The 13,196-nt window shown below is 40.9% G+C and overlaps 1 protein-coding gene across 6 annotated transcripts in view; it reads left to right on the forward strand.

The window, feature by feature from the left end:
- Nucleotides 1-13,196, forward strand: part of LOC106570983 (DNA (cytosine-5)-methyltransferase 3A) — a 123,791-nt gene that overhangs the window by 45,134 nt on the left and 65,461 nt on the right. For all 6 annotated transcript variants that reach the window (XM_045695474.1, XM_045695477.1, XM_045695476.1 and 3 more), the window contains 2 exons: nt 3,636-3,794; nt 11,403-11,510. In XM_045695474.1, coding sequence (XP_045551430.1) covers nt 3,636-3,794; nt 11,403-11,510 — 267 coding nt within the window. The remainder of the gene's footprint in view (nt 1-3,635; nt 3,795-11,402; nt 11,511-13,196) is intronic.

Below are 13,196 nucleotides of genomic sequence, written 5' to 3' on the forward strand. Positions count from 1 at the left end.
TAAAAGTTTGATTACCTTTTGTTGTCTTCGTCAGAATGCACTCCCAGGACTGCTACTTCAATAACAAATGTTGGTTTGGTCCAAAATAATCTATCGTTATATCCGAATAGCGGCGTTTTGTTCGTGCGTCCCAGACACTATCCGAAATGGTAAATCAGGGTCTCGCGCATGGCGCAATTCGTGACAAAAAAATTCTAAATATTCCATTACCGTACTTCGAAGCATGTCAACCGCTGTTTAAAATCCATTTTTATGCCATTTTTCTCGTAAAAAAGCGATAATATTCCGACCGGGAATGTCCATTTAGCTAAACAGAGGAAAGAAAACAAAGCTTTTGGTCGACGCGGGCACGAGCCTGAGTCTCACAGTACTGTAACCAGCCACTACCCAAACGCGCTACTTTGTTTCAGCCAGAGCCTGCAAAGCCACGATTCAGCGTTTTGCCGCCTTCTGAGAGCCTATGGCAGCCGTAGGAAGTGTCACGGGACAGCTAAGATCCTCACTCTTCAATAAACAGAGACAAGAAGAACGACACCTTGTCAGACGGGCCACTTCCTGCATGAAATCTTCTCAGGTTTTTGCCTGCCATATGAGTTCTGTTATACTCACAGACACCATTCAAACAGTTTTAGAAACTTTAGGGTGTTTTCTATCCAAAGCCAATAATTATATGCATATTCTAGTTACTGGGCAGGAGTAGTAACCAGATTAAATCGGGTACGTTTTTTATCCAGCCGTGAAAATACTGCCCCCTAGCCATAACAGGTTAAACATAGATATAGAAAACAGAACAAAACACCCCCTGTCACGCCCTGACCTACTCTACCATAGAAAATAACCTCTTACTATGGTCAGGACGTGACAGTACCCCCCCCCAAAGGTGCAGACTCCAAACGCTCCTAAACAAAAACAAACAAAAACAAAAGGGAGGGTAGGGTGGGCAACTCATTATTTATGGCGGCTCAAATGCAGTCCACATAACCTCCAGCAGAGGAGGCGGCTCCGGTTCGGGCCATAATCCCCGCTCCACCAGCTGATCCTTCTGCTTTATTACCACCGGACCGTGGATCGTCGTCGAAAGAACCGGACTGTAGATCATTGCTGGAGGTTCTGGGCTGCAGGCCGCCGCTGAAGACTCTGGGCTGCAGGCCGCCGCTGAAGACTGGGCTGCAGGCCGCCGCTGAAGACTCTGGGCTGCAGGACGTTGCTGAAGACTCTGGGCTGCAGGCCGTCGCTGGAGGTTTCGTACTAGGGAACGTCGGTGGAGGCTCCGGACTGGAGTGCGTCGCTGGAGGCTCCGGATTAGGGAGCGTTGCTGGAGGCTCCGGACTGGGGAGTGTCGCCGGAGGCTCCGGACTGGGGAGCGTCGCCGGAGGTTCTGGACTGGGGACCGTCGCTGCAGGCTCCGTGCCATGGCTCATCACTACATGTTCCGCGCCATGGATCATCACTGGAGGCTTTGTGCCATGGATCATCACTGGAGGCTCCGGGCCATGGATTATCACTGGAGGCTTCGTGCCATGGATTATCACTGGAGGCTTCGTGCCATGAATTATCCCTACTGACTCCGGGCCATGGATTATCACTGGAGGCTTCGTGCCATGAATTATCCCTACTGACTCCGGGCCATGGATTATCTCTGGAGGCTTCTTGCCATGAATTATCCCTACTGACTCCGGGCCATGGATCATCACTGGAGGCTTCGTGCCGTGGATCATCCCTACAGGCTCCGGGCCATGGATCATCACTGGAGGCTTCTCTCGTGGAGCTGGAATAGGTCTCACCAGACTAGAGAATGTCGCTGAGAGTTCTGGACTAGGGAACGTCGCTGGAGGCCAGGTGCGTGGAGCAGGCACAGGGTATACTGGGCCGTGGAGGCACACTGGAGGTCTGGAGCTTATGGCTGGCACAATCCGTCCTGGCTGGATAACCTCCGTAGCCCGACAAGCGCGAGGCGTTGTGACAAGTCGCACAGGTTTGTGTTGGCGAACTTGGGGTACCGTGCGTAGAGCTGGCGCAGGATAACCTGGGCCGAGAAGACGCACCGGAGACCAGGAACGCTGAGCAGGCATACTCCTTCCTGGCTGAATGCCAACTCTAGCACGGCACCTGTGAGGAGCTTGCACCGAGCGCACCGGGCTGTAGCTGCGCACTGGCGACACAGTGCGTATCTCAGCATAACATGGTTCTTGCTCCATCACTCGCCCCCCACAGTAAGCACGGGGAGTTGGCTCAGGTCTCCAACCTGACTCTGCCAATCTCCCCGTGTGCCCCCCCCAATTTTTTTTGGGTGCTGCCTCTTGTGCTTGCCTTGTTGCCAGGCTAGTTCCTCCTCTCGTCGCCGCTCTGCTCTCGCTGCCCCCACCTGTTCCCATGGGAGGCGATCCAATCCAGCCTTGATCTCCTCCCATATCCAGGATCCCTTGCCGTCCAGAACTTCCTCCCAGGTCCATTCCTTTCCACGCTGCTTGTTCCTTTTGTGGAGGGTTATTCTGTCACGGCTGTCGAAAGGAGCGGACCAAAGTGCATCGTGGTTGTAGTTCCACATTTTTATTTAATCCGTGAAACTTTGCAATACATAAATAACTGAAATGACAAAACAACAAACCGTGACGCAGAGAGAAACAAACACTACTCAAAATATAATAACCCACAAAACCCAGGAAGAAAAACCCCTACTTAAATATGATCTCCAATTAGAGACAACGAGGACCAGCTGCCCCCAATTGGAGATCAACCCAAAAAACAACAACATAGAAATAGAAAAACTAGAACTTAAACATAGATATAGAAAACATAGAACAAAACACAAAACACCCCCTGTCACGCCCTGACCTACTCTACCATAGAAAATAACCTCTTACTATGGTCAGGACGTGACAGGTATGGGGTTTGGTCTGTCTGGTGTTATAATGTATATCATGTGTTTATAATAGGATGGTAGGGGGTTTGGTTTGGGCTGTCTGGTGTTATAATGTATATCATGTGTTTATAATAGGATGGTAGGGGGTTTGGTTTGGGCTGTCTGGTGTTATAATGTACACCATGTGTTTATAATAGGATGGTAGGGGGTTTAGTCTGTCTGGTTTTATAATGTATACCATGTGTTTATAATAGGATGGTAGGGGGTTTGATCTGTCTGGTGTTATAATGTATACCATGTGTTTATAATAGGATGGTAGAGGGTTTGATCTGTCTGGTGTTATAATGTATTCCATGTGTTTATAATAGGATGGTAGAGGGTTTGGTCTGTCTGGTGTTATAATGTATACCATGTGTTTATAATAGGATGGTAGAGGGTTTGATCTGTCTGGTGTTATAATGTATACCATGTGTTTATAATAGGATGGTAGAGGGTTTGGTCTGTCTGGTGTTATAATGTATACCATGTGTTTATAATAGGATGGTAGAGGGTTTGATCTGTCTGGTGTTATAATGTATTCCATGTGTTTATAATAGGATGGTAGAGGGTTTGGTCTGTCTGGTGTTATAATGTATTCCATGTGTTTATAATAGGATGGTAGGGGGTTTGGTTTGGGCTGTCTGGTGTTATAATGTATATCATGTGTTTATAATAGGATGGTAGAGGGTTTGGTCTGTCTGGTGTTATAATGTATATCATGTGTTTATAATAGGATGGTAGGGGGTTTGGTTTGGGCTGTCTGGTGTTCGGGAAGCTGCGTGGGTTCTCCTGGTGGCCCGGGCGCATCGTCTCCTGGGTGATGAGTGGGAGGAGCCGTGCAGCAGAGGGAACACGCTGGGTCATGTGGTTCGGAGACGGGAAGTTCTCTGTGGTGAGTTAGAACCCTCAGAAACATAAGGGGAGCCCTTAAGTTAGAACACTCAGACAGCTTCAGTTAGAACTTTCAGCTAGAACCTACAGAACTTTAAATTATTTTGGAACCCTCAGAACTTTCCGTTATTAAGAACCCTCAGAACTTTCTATTATTTTGGACCCTCACTCAGAGCCCTCATAACCTTCAATAGAACCTTCAATTAGAATCCCCCAGGAAGTAAAGAAGAGTGTTACAAGACAACACCCATCTCTCTCTCCAGGAGTGTTGTAATACTGTAAACACCCATCTATCTCTGTCTCCAGGAGTGTTATAATACTGTAAACACCCATCTATCTCTGTCTCCAGGAGTGTTATAATACTGTAAATATCCATCTCTCTCTCCAGGAGTGTTGTAGTACTGTAAATATCAATCTCTCTCTCCAGGAGTGTTATAATACTGTAAACATCCATCTCTCTCTCCAGGAGGGTTATAATACTGTAAACATCCATCTATCTCTCCAAGAGTGTTATAATACTGTAAACACCCATCTATCTCTCCAAGAGTGTTATAATACTGTAAACATCCATCTCTCTCTCCAGGAGGGTTATAATACTGTAAACATCCCTCACTCCAACTCTCCATCTATCTCTCTCTCCAGGAGTGTTGTAATACTGTAAACACCCATCTATCTCTGTCTCCAGGTGTGTTATAATACTGTAAACACCCATCTATCTCTGTCTCCAGGAGTGTTATAATACGGTAAACATCCATCTCTCTCTCCAGGAGTGTTATAATACTGTAAACACCCATCTATCTCTCTCTCCAGGAGTATTATAATACTGTAAACATCCATGTCTCTCTCCAGGAGTGTTATAATATTGTAAACATCGATCTATCTCTCTCTCCAGGAGTGTTATAATACTGTAAACACCCATCTATCTCTGTCTCCAGGAGTGTTATAATACTGTAAACATCCATCTCTCTCTCCAGGAGTGTTATAATACTGTAAACATCCATCTTTCTCTCTCTCCAGGAGTGTTATAATACTGTAAACATCCATCTATCTCTCTCTCCAGGAGTGTTATAATACTGTAAACATCCATCTCTCTCTCCAGGAGTGTTATAATACTGTAAACATCCATCTATCTCTCTCTCCAGGAGTGTTATAATACTGTAAACATCCATCTCTCTCTCCAGGAGTGTTATAATACTGTAAACATCCCTCACTCCAACTCTCCATCTATCTCTGTCTCCAGGAGTGTTATAATACTGTAAACATCCATCTATCTCTCCAGGAGTGTTATAATACTGTAAACATCCATATCTCTCTCCAGGAGTGTTATAATACTGTAAACACCCATCTATCTCTGTCTCCAGGAGTGTTATAATACTGTAAACACCCATCTATCTCGCCAGGAGTGTTATAATACTGTAAACATCCATCTATCTCTCTCTCCAGGAGTGTTATAATACTGTAAACATCCATCTCTCTCTCCAGGAGTGTTATAACACTGTAAACATCCATCTATCTCTCTCTCCAGGAGTGTTATCATACTGTAAACACCCATCTATCTCTGTCTCCAGGAGTGTTATAATACTGTAAACACCCATCTATCTCTCCAGGAGTGTTATAATACTGTAAACACCCATCTATCTCTCCAGGAGTGTTATAATACTGTAAACATCCATCTATCTCTCCAGGAGTGTTATAATACTGTAAACATCCATCTATCTCTGTCTCCAAGAGTGTTATAATACTGTAAACACCTATCTATCTCTCCAGGAGTGTTGTAATACTGTAAACATCCATCTATCTCTCTCTCCAGGAGTGTTATAATACTGTAAACACCCATCTATCTCTCCAGGAGTGTTATAATACTGTAAACATCCATCTATCTCTCCAGGAGTGTTATAATACTGTAAACACCCATCTATCTCATTCTCCAGGAGTGTTATAATACTGTAAACACCCATCTATCTCTACAGGAGTGTTATAATACTGTAAACATCCATATATCTCTCCAAGAGTGTTATAATACTGTAAAAACCCATCTCTCTCTCCAGGAGTGTTATAATACTGTAAACACCCATCTATCTCTCTCTCCAGGAGTGTTATAATACTGTAAACATCCATCTCTCTCTTCAGGAGTGATATAATACTGTAAACACCCATATATCTCTGTCTACAGCAGTGTTATAATACTGTAAACACCCATCTATCTCTCCAGGAGTGTTATAATACTGTAAACACCCATCTATCTCTCCAAGAGTGTTATAATACTGTAAACACCCATCTCTCTCTCCAGGAGTGTTATAATACTGTAAACATCCATCTCTCTCTCTCTCCAGGAGTGTTATAATACTGTAAACATCCATCTCTCTCTCCAGGAGTGTTATAATACTGTAAACATCCCTCACTCCAACTCTCCATCTATCTCTGTCTCCAGGAGTGTTATAATACTGTAAACATCCATCTATCTCTCCAGGAGTGTTATAATACTGTAAACATCCATATCTCTCTCCAGGAGTGTTATAATACTGTAAACACCCATCTATCTCTCCAGTAGTGTTATAATACTGTAAACATCCATCTATCTCTCTCTCCAGGAGTGTTATAATACTGTAAACATCAATCTCTCTCTCCAGGAGTGTTATAATACTGTAAACATCCATCTATCTCTCTCTCCAGGAGTGTTATAATACTGTAAACACCCATCTATCTCTCCAGGAGTGTTGTAATACTGTAAACATCCATCTATCTCTCTCTCCAGGAGTGTTATAATACTGTAAACACCCATCTATCTCTCCAGGAGTGTTATAATACTGTAAACATCCATCTATCTCTCCAGGAGTGTTATAATACTGTAAACACCCATCTATCTCATTCTCCAAGAGTGTTATAATACTGTAAACATCCATCTATCTCTCCAGGAGTGTTATAATACTGTAAACATCCATATATCTCTCCAGGAGTGTTATAATACTGTAAAAACCCATCTCTCTCTCCAGGAGTGTTATAATACTGTAAACACCCATCTATCTCTCTCTCCAGGAGTGTTATAATACTGTAAACATCCATCTCTCTCTTCAGGAGTGATATAATACTGTAAACACCCATATATCTCTGTCTCTAGGAGTGTTATAATACTGTAAACACCCATCTATCTCTCCAGGAGTGTTATAATACTGTAAAAACCCATCTCTCTCTCCAGGAGTGTTATAATACTGTAAACACCCATCTCTCTCTCTCTCCAGGAGTGTTATAATACTGTAAACATCCATCTCTCTCTTCAGGAGTGATATAATACTGTAAACTCCCATATATCTCTGTCTCCAGGAGTGTTATAATACTGTAAACACCCATCTATCTCTCCAGGAGTGTTATAATACTGTAAACACCCATCTATCTCTCCAGGAGTGTTATAATACTGTAAACACCCATCTATCTCTCCAGGAGAGTTATAATACTGTAAACATCCATCTATCTCTCCAGGAGTGTTATAATACTGTAAACACCCATCTATCTCTGTCTCCAGGAGTGTTATAATACTGTAAACACCCATCTATCTCTCCAGGAGTGTTATAATACTGTAAACATCCATCTATCTCTCCAGGAGTGTTATAATACTGTAAACATCCATCTATCTCTCTCTCCAGGAGTGTTATAATACTGTAAACACCCATCTATCTCTCCAGGACTGTTATAATACTGTAAACATCCATCTATCTCTCCAGGAGTGTTATAATGCTGTAAACACCCATCTATCTCATTCTCCAAGAGTGTTATAATACTGTAAACATCCATCTATCTCTCCAGGAGTGTTATAATACTGTAAACATCCATATATCTCTCCAGGAGTGTTATAATACTGTAAAAACCCATCTCTCTCTCCAGGAGTGTTATAATACTGTAAACACCCATCTATCTCTCTCTCCAGGAGTGTTATAATACTGTAAACATCCATCTCTCTCTTCAGGAGTGATATAATACTGTAAACACCCATATATCTCTGTCTCTAGGAGTGTTATAATACTGTTAACACCCATCTATCTCTCCAGGAGTGTTATAATACTGTAAAAACCCATCTCTCTCTCCAGGAGTGTTATAATACTGTAAACACCCATCTATCTCTCTCTCCAGGAGTGTTATAATACTGTAAACATCCATCTCTCTCTTCAGGAGTGATATAATACTGTAAACACCCATATATCTCTGTCTCCAGGAGTGTTATAATACTGTAAACACCCATCTATCTCTCCAGGGGTGTTATAATACTGTAAACACCCATCTATCTCTCCAGGAGTGTTATAATACTGTAAACATCCATCTATCTCTCCAGGAGTGTTATAATACTGTAAACACCCATCTATCTCTGTCTCCAGGAGTGTTATAATACTGTAAACACCCATCTATCTCTCCAGGAGTGTTATAATACTGTAAACATCCATCTATCTCTCCAGGAGTGTTATAATACTGTAAACATCCATCTATCTCTGTCTCCAGGAGTGTTATAATACTGTAAACACCCATCTATCTCTCCAGGAGTGTTATAATACTGTAAACACCCATCTAGCTCTCCAGGAGTGTTATAATACTGTAAACATCCATCTATCTCTCCAGGAGTGTTATAATACTTTAAACACCCATCTCTCTCTCCAGGAGTGTTATAATACTGTAAACACCCATCTATCTCGTTCTCCAGGAGTGTTATAATACTGTAAACACCCATCTATCTCTCCAGGAGTATTATAATACTGTAAACACCCATCTATCTCTACAGGAGTGTTATAATACTGTAAACACCCATCTACCTCTCCAGGAGTGTTATAATACTGTAAACATCCATCTATCTCTCCAGGAGTGTTATAATACTGTAAACATCCATCTATCTCTGTCTCCAGGAGTGTTATAATACTGTAAACACCCATCTATCTCTCCAGGAGTGTTATAATACTGTAAACACCCATCTACCTCTCCAGGAGTGTTATAATACTGTAAACATCCATCTATCTCTCCAGGAGTGTTATAATACTGTAAACACCCATCTCTCTCTCCAGGAGTGTTATAATACTGTAAACAACCATCTATCTCTCCAGGAGTGTTATAATACTGTAAATACCCATCTAGCTCTCTCTCCAGGAGTGTTATAATACTGTAAACACCCATCTATCTCTCTCTCCAGGAGTGTTATAATACTGTAAACATCCATATCTCTCTCCAGGAGTGTTATAATACTGTAAACACCCATCTCTCTCTCCAGGAGTGTTATAACACTGTAAACATCCATCTCTCTCTCTCTCCAGGAGTGTTATAATACTGTAAACATCCATCTCTCTCTCCAGGAGTGTTATAATACTGTAAACATCCCTCACTCCAACTCTCCATCTATCTCTGTCTCCAGGAGTGTTATAATACTGTAAACATCCATCTATCTCTCCAGGAGTGTTATAATACTGTAAACATCCATATCTCTCTCCAGGAGTGTTATAATACTGTAAACACCCATCTATCTCTGTCTCCAGGAGTGTTATAATACTGTAAACACCCATCTATCTCTCCAGTAGTGTTATAATACTGTAAACATCCATCTATCTCTCTCTCCAGGAGTGTTATAATACTGTAAACATCCATCTCTCTCTCCAGGAGTGTTATAATACTGTAAACATCCATCTATCTCTCTCTCCAGGAGTGTTATAATACTGTAAACACCCATCTATCTCTCCAGGAGTGTTATAATACTGTAAACATCCATCTATCTCTCTCTCCAGGAGTGTTATAATACTGTAAACACCCATCTATCTCTCCAGGACTGTTATAATACTGTAAACATCCATCTATCTCTCCAGGAGTGTTATAATACTGTAAACACCCATCTATCTCATTCTCCAAGAGTGTTATAATACTGTAAACATCCATCTATCGCTCCAGGAGTGTTATAATACTGTAAACATCCATATATCTCTCCAGGAGTGTTATAATACTGTAAAAACCCATCTCTCTCTCCAGGAGTGTTATAATACTGTAAACACCCATCTATCTCTCTCTCTCTCCAGGAGTGTTATAATACTGTAAACATCCATCTCTTTCTTCAGGAGTGATATAATACTGTAAACACCCATATATCTCTGTCTCTAGGAGTGTTATAATACTGTAAACACCCATCTATCTCTCCAGGAGTGTTATAATACTGTAAAAACCCATCTCTCTCTCCAGGAGTGTTATAATACTGTAAACACCCATCTATCTCTCTCTCCAGGAGTGTTATAATACTGTAAACATCCATCTCTCTCTTCAGGAGTGATATAATACTGTAAACACACATATATCTCTGTCTCCAGGAGTGTTATAATACTGTAAACACCCATCTATCTCTCCAGGAGTGTTATAATACTGTAAACACCCATCTATCTCTCCAGGAGTGTTATAATACTGTAAACACCCATCTATCTCTCCAGGAGTGTTATAATACTGTAAACATCCATCTATCTCTCCAGGAGTGTTATAATACTGTAAACACCCATCTATCTCTGTCTCCAGGAGTGTTATAATACTGTAAACATCCATCTATCTCTCCAGGAGTGTTATAATACTGTAAACACCCATCTCTCTCTCCAGGAGTGTTATAATACTGTAAACACCCATCTATCTCGTTCTCCAGGAGTGTTATAATACTGTAAAACACCCATCTATCTCTCCAGGAGTGTTATAATACTGTAAACATCCATCTATCTCTCTCTCCAGGAGTGTTATAATACTGTAAACATCCATCTCTCTCTCCAGGAGTGTTATAATACTCTAAACACCCATCTATCTCTCCAGGAGTGTTATAATACTGTAGACACCCATCTACCTCTCCAGGAGTGTTATAATACTGTAAACATCCATCTATCTCTCCAGGAGTGTAATAATACTGTAAACACCCATCTATCTCTGTCTCCAGGAGTGTTATAATACTGTAAACACCCATCTATCTCTCCAGGAGTGTTATAATACTGTAAACATCCATCTATCTCTCCAGGAGTGTTATAATACTGTAAACATCCATCTATCTCTGTCTCCAGGAGTGTTATAATACTGTAAACACCCATATATCTCTCCAGGAGTGTTATAATACTGTAAACATCCATCTATCTCTCTCTCCAGGAGTGTTATCATACTGTAAACACCCATCTATCTCTCCAGGAGTGTTATAATACTGTAAACACCCATCTATCTCTCCAGGAGTGTTATAATACTGTAAACATCCATATATCTCTCCAGGAGTGTTATAATACTGTAAACACCCATCTATCTCTCCAGGAGTGTTATAATACTGTAAACATCCATATATCTCTCCAGGAGTGTTATAAAACTGTAAACACCCATCTATCTCTGTCTCCAGGAGTGTTATAATACTGTAAACATCCATCTATCTCTCTCTCCAGGAGTGTTACAATACTGTAAATATCCATCTCTCTCTCCAGGAGGGTTATAATACTGTAAACATCCATCTCTCTCTCCAGGAGTGTTATAATACTGTAAACACCCATCTATCTCTCTCTCCAGGAGTATTATAATACTGTAAACATCCCTCCCTCCCTCACTCCAACTCTCCATCTATCTCTCCATCTCTTTCTCCCTCCAGGTGTGTGTAGAGAAGTTGATGCCGCTGAGCTCCTTCTCCTCAGCCTTCCACCAGCCCACCTACAACAAACAGCCCATGTACAGGAGGGCTATATATGAGGCACTACAGGTACACACACATGCAAACACGCACTCACACACACATTCATGTACATGCATAGTTAGTCACACTGTCATCATTACGTTTCCTTCACTGTGTGTGTGTGTGTGTGTGTGTGTGTGTGTGTGTGTGTGTGTGTGTGTGTGTGTGTGTTATTGTATTTATTATGGATCCCCATTAGTTCCTGCAAAGGCAACAGCGTCTCTTCCTGGGGTTTATTATTGATACCCATTAGATCCTGGGGTCCAATCACCATTACATACAATCAAACAATACATTTTACCCCACTACATATCTACAATACAACACATTATTACACCACTACACTACCACTACATATCTACAATACAACACATTATTACACCACTACACTACCACTACATATCTACAATACAGCACATTATTACACCACTACCCTACCACTACATATCTACAATACAACACATTATTACACCACTACTCTACCACTACATATCTACAATACAACACATTATTACACCACTACATATCTACAATACAACACATTATTACACCACTACACTACCACTACATATCTACAATACAACACATTATTACACCACTACTCTACCACTACATATCTACAATACAACACATTATTACACCACTACATATCTACAATACAACACATTATTACACCACTACACTACCACTACATATCTACAGTACAACACATTATTACACCACTACTCTACCACTACATATCTACAATACAACACATTATTACACCACTACATATCTACAATACAATACATTATTACACCACTACACTACCACTACATATCTACAATACAACACATTACTACACCACTACTCTACCACTACATATCTACAGTACAACACATTACTACACCACTACACTACCACTACATATCTACAATACAACACATTATTACACCACTACACTACCACTACATATCTACTATACCACACATTATTACACCACTACTCTACCACTACATATCTACAATACAACACATTATAACACCACTACACATCTTCAATACAACACATTCTTACACCACTACACTACCACTACATATCTACAATACAACACATTATTACACCACTACATATCTACAATACAACACATTATTACACCACTACACTACCACTACATATCTACAATACAACACATTATTACACCAATACACTACCACTACATATCTACAAAACAACACATTATTACACCACTACATATCTACAATACAACACATTATTACACCACTACTCTACCACTACATATCTACAATACAACACATTATTACACCACTACATATCTACAATACAACACATTATTACACCACTACACTACCACTACATATCTACAATACAACACAGTATTACACCAATACACTACCACTACATATCTACAAAACAACACATTATTACACCACTACACATGTATTGTAGATATGTAGTGGTAGTGTAGTGGTGTAATAATGTGTTGTATTGTAGATATGTAGTGGTAGTGTAGTGGTGTAGTAATGTGTTGTATTGTAGATATGTAGTGGTAGTATAGTGGTGTAATAATGTGTTGTATTGTAGATATGTAGTGGTAGTGCAGTGGTGTAATAATGTGTTGTATTGTAGATATGTAGTGGTAGAGTAGTGGTGTAATAATGTGTTGTATTGTATATATGTAGTGGTAGTGTAGTGGTGTAGTAATGTGTTGTA

This window comes from Salmo salar, chromosome ssa15 (assembly GCF_905237065.1).
Source record: "Salmo salar chromosome ssa15, Ssal_v3.1, whole genome shotgun sequence".
In the NCBI taxonomy this organism is placed as follows: domain Eukaryota; kingdom Metazoa; phylum Chordata; class Actinopteri; order Salmoniformes; family Salmonidae; genus Salmo; species Salmo salar.